At 38.0% G+C, this 14365-nt stretch overlaps 1 protein-coding gene across 1 annotated transcript in view; it reads left to right on the top strand.

Annotated features, from left to right (window-relative positions):
- LOC122797783 (ras-related protein Rab-10-like) overlaps nucleotides 1-14365 on the top strand; it is a 521687-nt gene that overhangs the window by 484518 nt on the left and 22804 nt on the right. Inside the window, exon 3 of the mRNA XM_044066304.1 lies at nucleotides 7320-7482. Coding sequence (XP_043922239.1) covers nucleotides 7320-7482 — 163 coding nt within the window. The remainder of the gene's footprint in view (nucleotides 1-7319; nucleotides 7483-14365) is intronic.

Below are 14365 nucleotides of genomic sequence, written 5' to 3'. Positions count from 1 at the left end.
TCTGCGTTTAATGTAAACTTTGTCATGGGAGTGATTTCCTCTAAACCCAGTGCCACTTTCACAGACACCTGTAGAAAGATCCCCTCTTAGTTACTGAAGACAGCGTACATTACTGACATTATATTGTCACTGTCAGGAAATAAGGACGTGCTCGTCTTTCTGAGCACATGCTAATTTTTAAGGGGCACTGTGTTCACATTCTTACTAAGTGCGGGTGATCTGAAGTAAGTACTGATCTTTTTCGTCCCACCTCCGTAGCGCTCTCAGGGACAGTTATAACAAGCTTCCCTCTTACTTCCTGAAAATGATGTAAATCACATACGTTATTTTTTGCCAAACAGTAAGCAACTGCTCTCCCCTCCCAGTGTGTGCTAATTTGTAATGGTCATGGTGAGTTGATCTGTAATGCTGTGAGCCATCTCTGTCAACATAAACAGTAACGCGGTGGGGACAAAGCACTTGCAAAAATAGGAGCCTCTGTGGGAAATGTGAATGAAACTGTTGGCAAAGGGCTGGGTAAAATCTCTGACACTGTGAAGATGTAATCACGAAACCATTTGCGGAACTCCTAGGCTTCGCGGCAACATTTCTGTCTTGCAGATGCTGTTGCCCTGTTAACAGAAAAGTTCCCATTTTTCTGTCTGTCCTCAAAGTGGGAATTTCAAACAGTTACTCCCTAGGGTATGTGTCAATGTCTTTTGGTGATAATTGAAGTAATATATAAGCTCTTTCCAGATTTAAATGGGAAGAGAGATAAAAGTTTTAGTATTTGAGGTGGCACCAACTATGTAAAGGCGCTCACTGCCTTCCACAACTTCAAGTAACCCATAAATTCTAAAAACTGTTTTCCAGAATGGATTTTCCAGAGCAAAACAAAGTCACATTGTCTGAGTCCTTTGTAGGCCTTAAGCATAAGATGATATGGAGGCAGGAGTAAGGCTGTATTTTGGAGAAGAAGAATTTGGATATTAGTATGACCACTGCAAAAGAATTCCACTCTTTCAGCTAGTCCGTTTCACAAGTATTCTACCATCTTGAATCATAAAAGGGACTTATACTACAAACCTGGATATACTATTTAGGCTGGTCTGAAGTTGCTCCTGATGTTTTATTTTATTTTGTACTTGTTAACCTGCATAGAACACTAATCCACAGAGACTTTTATTCAAGTTCAGCCCAGGAGCACTGTCTGTTTAAGTGCATCACTCTAAGTCACACAGTAGGCAAATGGAGTCCATGGGAATCAAATCCTGGACCACTAGAAGAAGTTCATCAACACCTTATTGCCTTAGTCCTCTGCTGACTGCCAGACAATCTTCTGCACTGGCTGCCAAACCAGAGAAGTTTCTTTAGTCTGTACTAAACTGATTGTTAATTGAATAACAAGACTAAAAGAATCACAGGCCTAAAGCAGATGCCCTATGCTGACCGCCTTAAAAAACTCCAGCTATACTCTGTCGCATATCGTCTACTCCGAGGCGATCTCTGCTTGACATACAAGGCCTTGTCAAATCCAGTGCTGTTGGACATGCTACACTTAAAGAAATCCCAATCCCTCAGAGCCACATGCTCCAGGGATCTAAATCTTATCATCACAATAAACAAAACATGCTGGAGGGATAGGTTCCTGACCCAGAGACTCCCCAGACTCTGGAATAGACTGCCCATACATGTCAAGCAGGTCGCCTCTTTGGCCCTCTTCAAAAGGAACCTTGATGATTGGATGGGAGAAAGGAAATTCACCCCGGGGATCATGTCAGTCACCCTGCTAGACAGGGGTCCAGGGAAGTAGATGGTGTGGGAAGGTATAGCCAGGGAATTGTTATGGCTAGGCCTGTATAGGCCCTAGGGCCGATAGCCTAGTACCAACCTATGAACCTATGATGATACTTTTAAGTTCTTTTTAGGTTCATTTGTGATTACTAGGTTAATAATCCTAGGGGGCCTCTTTAAGCCTAGTCATGCTTCCCAAAGATGAGAATCAAATCCTGTACCTTGATTCTGTAAGGTAAACACCTTGTCCATTACGCCAACCACAAAACCAGATCACCAGAGTCCTATAAACCTAAGTTTGAAGATATATGCTCACACCAAGATATTTGAATGAAACCTCATTTAAAGAGTTTCACTGGTCATCCTAATGGAGTCCCATTAAGCAGAGCCTTAGTACCAAACAGTACTACTTACAGTAGGTCTTCCCAGTTGTCTACAATTAGAAGGTTATCAGAGACTAAATTATTCATTTTGTCTCTTTGTGCTCTAATCCCTTGGCTACTTTAAAATAGGAAACATCTCCCTTAGAAATTACAAGCTCATACATATGAAGTGCTACTTCAGTCCCATGAGCATCCAGAAGAAATTCATCTCAAAGAAGACACTGGAGGGTATTGGTGAGATCTGATCAAAAGCCAAAACACAGCATCAATGGGATGCAGGACAGAGGCACAACAAACTAATGGGCACAGTTTTTTTTTATAATAAGGGTGAAGTAGCCACACAATGGGCTTAGGCTTATAAATGCCTTTAGGGCAGCAGAGCTAGTAATAAAACCTATGAACCTATGAACCTAAAAGAGAAACTAGTAAAAGGTCATTTGACATGCTTCCATACCTAAGTCCACTAGGTGAGATTTTAGGCCATTCAGCCTTAATGTGAAACTGAATGGGAAGCATTGTTAGTCTCCCACCAGTAGTGGGTGTTGTGGCTGAGCTTCCTGATGGTCTCCTTGATCATAATCTCAGTAAGAACCTTTCTATGAACCTATGATTCAGTTTACCACCTCTGGCAAGTACTCACATAGCCAAGCTTTACCAGTCGAAAAAGGATGGTCCTTAGAGTCAAATGACCTACTGAGGTTCAGAAACATGGCTTCATTGTAAGCTTCACTGCCCATGATCTTCAGAATACCATCTTGATATATGCTACATCAAAAAGGGTACTAAACCTAAACTAAAAAAAAAAAAAATGTGCTGTGCCATCAGAATATAATGTGGCCAAATGTTCAATCAACCACACTGCCACCACTCTGAGGGACATTCAAAACAATCTGCAGAAGTGGAATAGGCCTGTTCTTCTCTACCTTTCTATAACTCCCCAGTTTTTCAAACAGAGAGGTAACCCTTTTCTGAAAGGAGGACATGGTAGCCTTTTTCAGAGACAGTTTAATAAACTGTGCATGATGGGTTGTGACAGTAGAGAATGCAAAGTTAAGGAACTTAGGTCTGAATTTGTATCTCCTGGTCTACCTGCATCTACCATACAGTGGAACAGCTACTTCAATTTCTATACTGTTATCACTATGGAATAAAGTAATGGATTAGTTTCTACATTCACGAACAGTCCATTTAGAAGACACAGAGCCTTATGTAAAGTATAGGGCAGCACATAGCTTAGTGGCTAGAATCTTTTCTTTACAGCTCCAGGGCTTTAATTCTGTTCTCCAGACACTATCTGTGCAGATATTGCATATAGCACTGTAAATCTTAGCCCACCTTCAGACAATAGTGCTGAAATACTTATCACTAAATTTCAAATCAGCACACATAAGGCCATAAATATTATCTGTATATACCTTCCCCCAGGAAATAACATCAGTACACTCGAGAATATCCTTAACTGGCTTTCCATAAATCTCCCACAAGAAACCATAGTCCTAGGAGACTTTAATATAGACTGGAAGACCTGTAGTAATACACACCCAACCACCCATATCAACCTTTATGGCTTCTCACAAACTATTAACTCCCCTACCAGAACTAATAGACACAACAACAAAGAAAGTACCTTGGACTGAATATTTACTAATAGTCCTCATCAAGCATACAAAGCAGGAACCCTCTCAGATGACCTAAGTGACCATTCACTAACCTATATTATAAGACATAAAACCAACCTAACTTTCCCTTTCTTATACAGAACACTACGCACCAAAAAGCAATTTAACCTGGAACTTTTCCAAACTGAACTCAAACAATGTAACTGGTCACCGTTAAAATCTCTCCCACTCAATGAAGCAGTAGATTACTTCAATTTTACATTCCTAACCATCCTGGACCATCACGCTCTGTTAGAAATAAAACTAAACCAGCCCCTTGGCTCACTAATAATACTAGGCAAAAAATCCTTCTTAGAAACAAATCCTGGGCAAAATGGCGTTCTACTAAAAATCCTTCAGATCACCACATTTTTAGACAACATAGAAATAATACAAAAAAAGCCATCCTGTTAGGCAAAAAGAACTTTTACTTTCAAATACAGCAAACCTACCACAAGGAACCACAAAAGTTTTGGACTAGCATTAACAAACTTCTATACCCAGGTCAACCAATCACTCCCAACCCACTTGGCTCCAACCCTGACAATCCCTCTCAAACTGCTAATGCCTTCAATTCTTTCTTCACTGACATTATCCAAAATCTTGCTAGCCATCTATCTCCTGATACCTCAAATCTGCCTAGTTCTACCACTATTCCACCCCCACCATTTCATTTACAAACAGTGTCTACTTCCTTCATTTGCTCCCTTCTCCAAAGATTAAAACCTACCATCCCCTCAGCAGACCAACTCCCAGCAGAATTCCTACAAAAAGGAGCTAAAGTCATTGCTTACCCCATTTCCATTCTGATCAATAGAACCATAAGTGAAGGAACTATCCCATCCATCTGGAAAGTTTCCCATATCATCCCACTACATAAAGGGGACACTCCAATGACTATTCTAACGTTCGTCCTATAGCTCTGCTATCTCCTCTTGCAAAAATAATGGAAAAATGCATCCATAAGCAACTACTTAACCACCTTCTCCATAACAACTTACTTGCCAACTGTCAACATGGATTCAGACCTTTCCACAGTACCACCACTGCCCTTCTATCCTTCACAGACAGCATCAATAAAAATCGTAACAATAATATTCTTTCCTCTGTAGTCTTCATTGATTTATCTAAAGCCTTTGATATGGTTAATCACCAACTCCTCCTACACATACTGAAATCCCTTTCACTCAATCCCCTAGCCATTAATTGGTTCAAATCTTACCTTGAAAACCGGCAACAGGCTGTACTCTGGCAAAATAAACTCTCTAATAACCTTCCTATTTCCCTCAGTGTTCCACAGGGCTCCATTTTAGGCCCACTCCTATTTTTCATTTATATTAATGACCTTCAATCAGCAATCCCACACATCACCTGCATTCAATATGCAGATGACCATACTAGTATCTGTACAGCCACCTCTCAAACTGAACTTAAATCTCTTACCCAAAAAGCTTTCAACACTGTAGAACAATGGTTCTCAAACCGCTGCCTCCTCCTTAACCCCCCAAAAACTAAACTGTTACTCTTCACACCAACCCGAAACTCCACCCCTATTCATCTCACACTCACATCTAATGATGGTACTATTATTTCTCCCGACACAACCACTAAACTGTTAGGAATAACAATAGACAACAACCTCAACTTTGATAGTCATATAAACAGCACAATAAAATCAGTGAACAAAAAAACTGGGATCCCTTTACAGAATCAAGCCCTTTCTTACACCAGTGGCTAGGACCACTATAGCAAGAACCCACTTAATCTCAACTCTACTCTATGCTTCCCCTATATACACTAACCTTTCTAAAAACAACCTCAACAAACTGGCAACATCCTATAATAATATTGCTTGATTTGCTACAGGCTCTCCTTTCAGAACTCATCACTGTCTGCACCTAAAACAACTAGACTGGCTAGAATTTCTTAACCATCTTCAATTTCACCAGCTTGCCATTGTCCACAAGACCCTGCATCAACCCACCAACACTCCAATACTCTCTACCATCATTACACCTTACAATAATATCAAGAACTTATGCTCCTCAAACAAACTGCTGATCAACACTTCTAGATCCAATAACTCATCAGGTGACTCCCTGTACTCTAACTCTGTAGGAAATCTATGGAATTTACTACCCACTGAACTCACAACTCAAATTTCTCTTTCACTCTTTAAAAAGAATCTAAAACTATTTCTTAAGACACACTGGCTATGCTCCTGTACTAACCCTGACTAACTTTTTTCCTTTTAAACTAATAATTACTCTAAAACTGTATAATTTTACCCTAAAGAAGCAAAATACCATATTATTGCAAATAAAATGTATGTATATATTGGATATTGATCATCTCTTGTACATTACCCATTGATGCTTACTGCTAATGTTATCCTCACCGACTATTGTATTTGTAAAAAAAAAAAATTATTTTTTTGTTACAATTGTATTTTTTTAGTTTGATCTGTTATGACTTTTATATTTCTTTTTGTATGTTTTTCTTGGAGCTTTTCTCCCCAGGCCTCTACTGAAAATTGACATGTATCCAGCTAGACTAGCCCGGTCAACAAATGTAAAATAAAATAAAAATAAAATAAATACTCTTCCTATGTTGCATGGGTTATCTCTCATTTCCCCAAAAAACATGCTGATTAATTAGCTACTGTAAACTCTCCATATGTATTGTGTTTGTCCTTGCCTGTATGACCTAGGTTGCAGCTGAAAATGGTCGACGATAGACCATTTAACTTACCAGGTTAACAAATAAATAAACCAAATGCAGAAAACATAAGAAAACTAGACCTTTCAAATGGCTATTTATTAGCTTAAGGCCCAGGGAAAACAAAGTGTGAGACATTTTGCTGTCAGTAATGATATAATTGTATATTTATTCTGAAAGGCAGTGCTAAATATTTCAATAGTGTTTTTTATGAGTTTTGTTCCTGCATTTGCAATTTATTAGGTATGCTTCTCAGATGGAGAAGAGAAATTTACGGTATTGATGTCTTGTAGCTAAATCCTGAAGTAATTATTACCCTGCAACGCACACAACGCACAGATGAATTTACAGTTGCTGTGTGTGTGTGTGTGTGTGTGTGTGTGTGTGTGTGTGTGTGTGTGTGTGTGTGTGTGTGTGTGTGTGTGTGTACTTTAAGATTTGAAGCACAAGGACAGGGCCTTAAATACTGGAAGAAATACAGAAGCAGTTCTAAAGCAACACTAGAGCATCTGTTATAGTGTATCTGCTGTGCAAAGCTGCTCTCCCCTATTGCACTTCAGGTCATATTCTTGAGACTGCATACTGGACTCAGGCTTTCCAGACCTCTTTCAAGTGATCCTTATTGCTAAATCTGCAAAACCAAAAGTATTAATAAACTAGTGATAACTGTCTAGCTGGAGACAGCAGAAGTGTGTCTTACATCAGTAACGTATTTACCATAGCAAATGTCAGAAATTCTCCAGGGTCCAATTCTAAGTGAATAATTTTTTTATGATTTCGTTTACAGGTGACCCTGTGGGATACTGTTGGTGAAGAGAGGTTCGATTCCCTGTCCACCACTTACTATCGCTACACTAGTGCTGCAATACTCATGTACTCTGTGGATAGGCAGGAAACATTAGAACATCTGGTGCACTGGATCAACTCAGCAAGATCCTACTGTGATGATGGTAAAATACCAATTTTACTAGTTATTATATATGCCTGTACATCTATGTTCTGTGTGAAACAGACATCTATAGACATAGTGTGGGTATACAGACAAACTGTAGCTGATATACAGACAAACTATAGCTGAGATACATCACTTATGGCTGTCATTGGTGGATGGCCATAAGGATGACTGTGGTTGGCATCCTTTTTTTGATTAATTGACAATTTTTTATAGACCCTTCCTGAGACCAAATATATCATACACAACTTAACTCTATTTATTTAATTCACAGACAGCGGTTCTAAAAATAAGAATAATTTCACTAGGCCTGAAGCACGCTGCCAACTGCACTGTACTACCTCATCGTCATGCTAATTTTCAGAATTTGTCAGATAGAATGACCATATTTCTTGTCAAGTCATAATGAGGCTAGTTAAAAGAAATCAGCAACCAAAAAATGAAAAAGAAAAATCTTATTCTTTTCCGCAGTATTACAGTCTCTGCATCATTCTAACTGGTTACTACTGTTTTCTGATTTGTTATACCACAGACTGGCTTGACGAGATGGGGCCTGCAGAACTCCATGATTTCTTCTTACATTTAATGTTTTTACTTTGATGAGATGTTATGGAACACTGGTAGTAAACACAGAAGAGCATTTACTTTAGTAATAGCTCTTCGTTAACTTGCACTGACAGTATTTTGATTTAATATTTTTTTCAACTTTCTCTGGCAAGAGTATCAGTCTGTCTTTTCTAATGACATACTTTGATTTCTGTAAGTGGCCTTCTTTTACACAGCATTTTAAGTTATGTTTGAATGTTATACTTGAAAGAGTAACTTACCTAGTACCTTCATTCAGATTCAGACTTGGAGTTCCATGTCACATTTTCTACCTAAGGTGTGAAGCTAGTCATCTGTGACTGATAATATACACATAAAAAGAATGACTGCAGTCAGTACCTGAGTTTGATACTGCAGCTAGCACCAATGACCGGTCTAATTATTTCATTATCGTATGGTTATAAAAGTCTGAGATGTAGCTATGCCTCCAAGCCTGCATGGTGTCACAGATGATGTAACATATGACTCAAAAGAAATAATGCAAGATTTCATAAAAAGTAAGAATGATGTGTACAGAAAAAAGCTTCACGCAACAATTGGAGGAAAATAACTTCCTCTTACAACATTACAATATATTAGCATAACAAACTTAAGACCCAAGAGTTTTCTGGGATTTTGTATCCTGAATAAATCCCTTAACTTAAAAATTTTGCATCCATACTGTTCTTAAAAATATAATATCTCTGCTACCCTCAGAGGAAGAGAACTGCAACACCTGACTGTCTTCTGACAAAAAGTCTGTTTTAATGTTGTTTGCTTGCACTGAAATTGTTATTCCTTATAGCCATACTATGGTTATAACCCACACCACATGGATGCTAGGCCTTTTGTCATACAGGCACTTACAGTTAAATGATAATTAACCAAGTGCAGCTGTAAGCTAGTCAGTCATTCCTTATAAGGTAATTAGAGATCCAAGTTTTCCATGCATGATACAGTATATAAATTCTTTCTAGATGATGGAGTATTTTCATATTACAAATGCACACTGGTCCTCCATATTCTACATGTGATCTGATCAACAACTCTTCAGGAAGTCTTGTTCTTAAAGTTCTAAAGATGTCCCTCACAACAGAATAACATCTCTGAGCTACAGAATTTATTTTATTTTCATACTCCAAACTACCATTAATGATGACGCCAAAATCATTAAAGTGTTTTGTCACCATTTTATGATATATCTTTTGCACCATGGCATACTTTGCCTGTGGTACCATGATAGTCTTCCCATCTAAGAGTTAATTTTTTTCAAATTACCCTTCGGTTATTATAATGATCATAAAATATAATTTCTCTATACTCTTACCTCACTAAGAATTTTAGGTCACCTTTATCACCATGACATCAGCTAATGGATAGCTTTGGATGAATTTACAAAGTTTAATGGATGCAAAATCATACATGCATAGAAGACTTTGCACTAAAGTCTACAGAAGTATCCAGTGTTACCCATAAGGTGACATCACTGAGGGATAACTAGATGTATTTGGAAAGTAGCTTAATACAAATTTACAAATCTTTTTAATAAACATGGCCCAAATATATAAGGAATGTCAAGGAGGAAAATGCACCACAGTGCTTTATTCACCAGATGTGGTGATCCTCATGGGAATATTGAATGAACCCTTCAACAAAGTAAGTGCATTACTTACACAGTAAGGATATTCCTTATTAGTTGATCTAAGTAAACTTAAAAAAATAGACATAAGGATGTACCTGTCCTTCAGAAATGTGTGTGTGTGTGTGTGTGTGTGTGTGTGTGTGTGTGTGTGTGTGTGTGTGTGTGCGTGTGTGTGCGTGTGTGTGCGTGTGTGTGTGTGTGTGTGTGTGTGTGTGTGTGTGTGTGTGTAGTGCACCCGCAGGTATAGCTGAAGTAGATATGGGTTCCTTCCTACCTGACTCTGGTGACACCCCTATAGGCCCAACACACCAAGGTGGCAAAAATGACATATTTTATTCTAGGTGACACATCTAGTTTAAAAGGCAATAGCACAACCACAAACAAATTATTTCAACAGTGCACCAGTTAGCAATAAGGCAAAGTGAGATATGCATGCAACAGGGAAATAGGGTAGAGGCCAAGGCTGTACAGGTAATCCCGGACGAGCCCCCAAATGTAGTGCACCCGCAGGTGTAGCTGAAGTAGATATGGGTTCCTTCCTACCTGACTCTGGTGACACCTCTATAGGCCCAACACACCAAGGTGACAAGAATGACAGATTTTATTCTAGGTGACACATCTAGTTTAAAAAGCAGTAGCACAACCACAAAGAAATTATTTCAACAGTGCACCAATTAGCAATAAGGCAAAGTGAGATATGCATGCAACGAAAACATACATTTACCCTCTTCCCCAGAACTCAACAGAAAAAGGGCTTGACATTCAAACATGCACAAAGAAGGCAATATCAATGAGCAGTAAAGCTTTATAATGCAGCAATACAAACAAGGGAAAAAATGCAGTGTCATTAAGCAATAAAAGAGTCATAATACAACAATACAGATATGAGAAAATGCAATCCCATTGAGCAGCAAAATTCTTGAAGGCAGCAGTACTAACATGAGCAAAATGCAATGTCATTGAACAATGCAGATTTATAATGCAATAATACAAACATGAGAAAATGCAATTTCATTGAGCAGTACTAACACCCTCAACCCCCTTGATCAATTCTAAACAGACCAACTATGAAACGCTCTATTATATCCTGTTCACTGGCCAGTGAATACTTGCAGTCTTGCTGCCAGCATGATGGGGCCCAAGTTGGAGCTCATAAGGATCCCAGTTATTTGTAATCCACAAAGCATTTGGGGGGGGGGGGATCCACAATCTTATAAAAATAGAAAATGACAGCCAGAGCCTCTCACCACTCCATCAAGAATATCCTAGTGACCAGGCACTGTGGTTCCTCTGATGAGAAAAGTAGAAAAATCACCTGCCAGAACTCTGGTAATCATCTATGGCATCTCTGTACTAGGCCCAAAGGAGCTCCTTTTCTTGCTGAATCATATGCAGGCATGGAACTACTGGTTTCAGACTTCTGTCCTGATTCCACAAAATACCATCATCCAGGATTTCAACAAAAGACAAACACAATCTGCCACTTCACTTCCCTGTCCCAAAGCACTAGAAATGAAAATCCAGTCATGCTGCAATGCCCTTTTTCCCTTCAGCTTCCTGTTTCAGTCTTCCCTCCTTCAGCTAGTGTTCCAGTCCCTTCCTTCACTTTCAAAATTGTTTTATATTCCTGAAAAGAGCTCCGCCTTGTGGTGTAATGAAAAATTACACTGTATTACTTCTTTTTTTTTTAAATAGAAATGTTATTGTTTTTCAAAACAGATATAACACAAACATTTGTAGAGTAGTAATAAACATTCAGATATAAGATGACAGTTGAATAAAAATATGTACATTATATACAATAGTATAAGCCACGGAGGTGCAGCGGCAACATTGTTGCCTCACAGCAAGAGGGTCTCCTGTTCAATTCTCAGTGGGAACGCCTTCTGTGTGGAGTCTGCATGTCCTCCCCGTGGTCAAGTGGCGTTCGAAAGACATGCGTAAAATGGGCGTGCCTTCGTTGAAGGTTGGGCGACGAGCTGGCACCTCAGCACCTATAAAAAATCTACTGCCAATCATTAGCAGACCAGAGTTCCACTGTGGTGACCCCTAACCTGGAAAAGCCAAAAGAAGAACTAACATTATATACAATAGTGCTGCAAAGAGAATTTCCTGAAATGCCTAAAGTGAAAAATACATCTGTAAGTGGGAAACAGAGGTAATACAATTCAATGTATTGATATTATCTATCTACTAAAGAGTCAATCAGAGAAGGATATTTACAACATAATTGTAATCTAGACCACACAACAGATAATCAGTGAAACAAGAGAGCACAAAGAGAAGAATCAAAAAAGCAAATATCGACGGATCTGTTCAACTATATCAAGCGTATATTAACCGGATGTTAATTAACAGCTAAAATTTCAAATAATGTATTCCAGATCTTCTGGAAATAAGCACGTTTCTTAGGGTTTGTTATTAAAAACTTTTGCGATGTAATATTTTTAATCACCATGTTCCTGAATCCATTCCATGACATCTTGGTATGATCCATCCAGTTTTTGGTAATGTAAAATTTGACTAGTAGAAAAATGGTAATTAAACAGTGAGATTTCAATTTTGGAATATTAGTATTTGTGATATGTAATAGGGCCATTTCCCATGAGAGGGTTGATTTGTGATATCCTATTTTGTCAAGTTTCACCTTAAGGGAACACCAAATACTGTTGGAGTATCTATAGAACCATATTATGTGTAGGATATCAGCTTTGGGATAAGACCAATATGGACATGCTGACGAGGTATTCGGGTTAAATTTATTTAAATGAACGGGCGTGAAATATAGATTATTTGTAATCATGAATTGCGTATAAATACGTTTTTTGAAAGGGAAAAAAGAAATAGTGGATTTAATGGCAGACAATTTCTGGTCCATTGAAAGATCCAGATCATGATGATTCCAGTAATCTGCAAACACTAATTTATCTTGGTATACCATTGTGCAGATAAGTTTATATGCGTGGGATAATATGCTTTTATTACTACCTAGAATCTCCAATAATTTACTGACCTGACTGATATCTGAACTATGTTAAGACCATAAGGCAGAGGTGCCATAAGTTCCCTGATTTGTCGCAAAATTATAACGTATTTTTTGGATACATTCAGATCTTCCCTTAATTTTGTGAGTGAACGTTGTCTATATTTGTGGATATCCCATAAAGTAAAATCTTTGATTAGAGGGTAATCAATTAAGTTAATCATGTTTCTATTTAACTTGAGATTGGGATTTAGATGGATAGGCTGGAGTAGCATAAAGGCATTTTCCAAATTCATGGATTTAACTAGATCTTGAAAATCTTAGATTTTTTTCTTTAGGATATGATGAAGCTTTAATGGTTTCAGAGCTATTGGGTCTAAATAAGGGAGAGCTTTAGGATTAAGGTAATTCCTTAAGGCATGATTAAACCACATTTTAATCCAATAAGGAGTCCGTATTTGGTTGTTGGGTCTGTAACTAGCAATTTTAATTAGTCTGTTAGTGTGTAGGATTCTGTAATAAAGTTGAAGGTTAGGCAGACCAAGACCTCCCCTATCTTTGGGAAGTGTAAGCCTTTGATATGACACTCTTACTGATTTTGGATACCAGATAAAGTTCGCAAATGCTTTGTGGATTTTAGAGAAGAATGTATTGGGAATGGAGGAGAGAGATGCATGAAAAAGGTAAAGAATTTTAGGAAGAATATTCATCATAATGATAGGAGATTTAGATAGCATGGGAAGTTTCATCTGTTGCCATCTGGACATGTCTTGAGAAATAGTTGTTCATACTTTCATTAAGTTTGACTGCAGTATGGAATGTGAAGAGTGGTCATAACTGATCCCTAGGTATTTAAAAGAGTATATCATATGAAATGGGGAATTGGGTAAGAGGTATTCTCTGTGGGTATCGGGGTTAATCGGGAAAATACAGGATTTGTCTTGATTAACTTTATAGTCCAAAATATGAGCAAAGGTATGCAGTGTGGTGATTAACATCTTGGTGTCTGATATAGATTCAGGTCGTCGGCAAATGCGGTCAAACCTATTCTGTTATCTAGTATTCTGGGAACTGAGTGGTACGTCTTTTGTGCTAAAGCTAAGAAAAAATGTTCTAGATACAAATTAAAGAGAAGAGGGGATAGGGGGCACCCTTGTTTGGTTCCATTCAAAATTGTTATCGGTTGCGAGAATCTTTTATTAATAAATAGACGCTTATAGGAACTGTTATATAGTGTTTTGATAATGTTAATGAATTTGATTGGTATATGTAATGGGATAAGGCTGTGAACAAAAAGTTCCATTTCACCCTATCAAATGCTTTATATGCATCTATAATCAAAGCGTATCTTGGGTTTTTCTCTTTCTTCGTAAGTTTGATCATAGTTTCCAGCGTTAAGGTGTTATTCCAAGTGTGTCTATCAGCCATGAATCCAGCTTGTTCTTTAGAAATAAGAAAAGGGATTACTTTTTTAAAATTTTCAGCTAGTACGGATGATAAAATTTTTATGTCGATGTTCATTAGGGAGATTGGCCGGTAGTTATTAATGTTTGATTTGTCCAAATTATTTTTAGGGATTAAAATGTTCTTGGAGTGATTAAGGTACAGATCTGATATTCCATAAGACGACACACTGTTAAATAGTTTGAGTAAGATGAGAGTTAGGGTATC

This window comes from Protopterus annectens, chromosome 3.part1 (genome assembly GCF_019279795.1).
Source record: "Protopterus annectens isolate FY-2018-M chromosome 3.part1, PAN1.0, whole genome shotgun sequence".
NCBI classification, from domain to species: Eukaryota; Metazoa; Chordata; order Ceratodontiformes; family Protopteridae; genus Protopterus; species Protopterus annectens.
The sequence above is the reverse complement of the archived record's forward strand: the minus strand, read 5'-3'. Positions and strand labels throughout refer to the sequence as shown.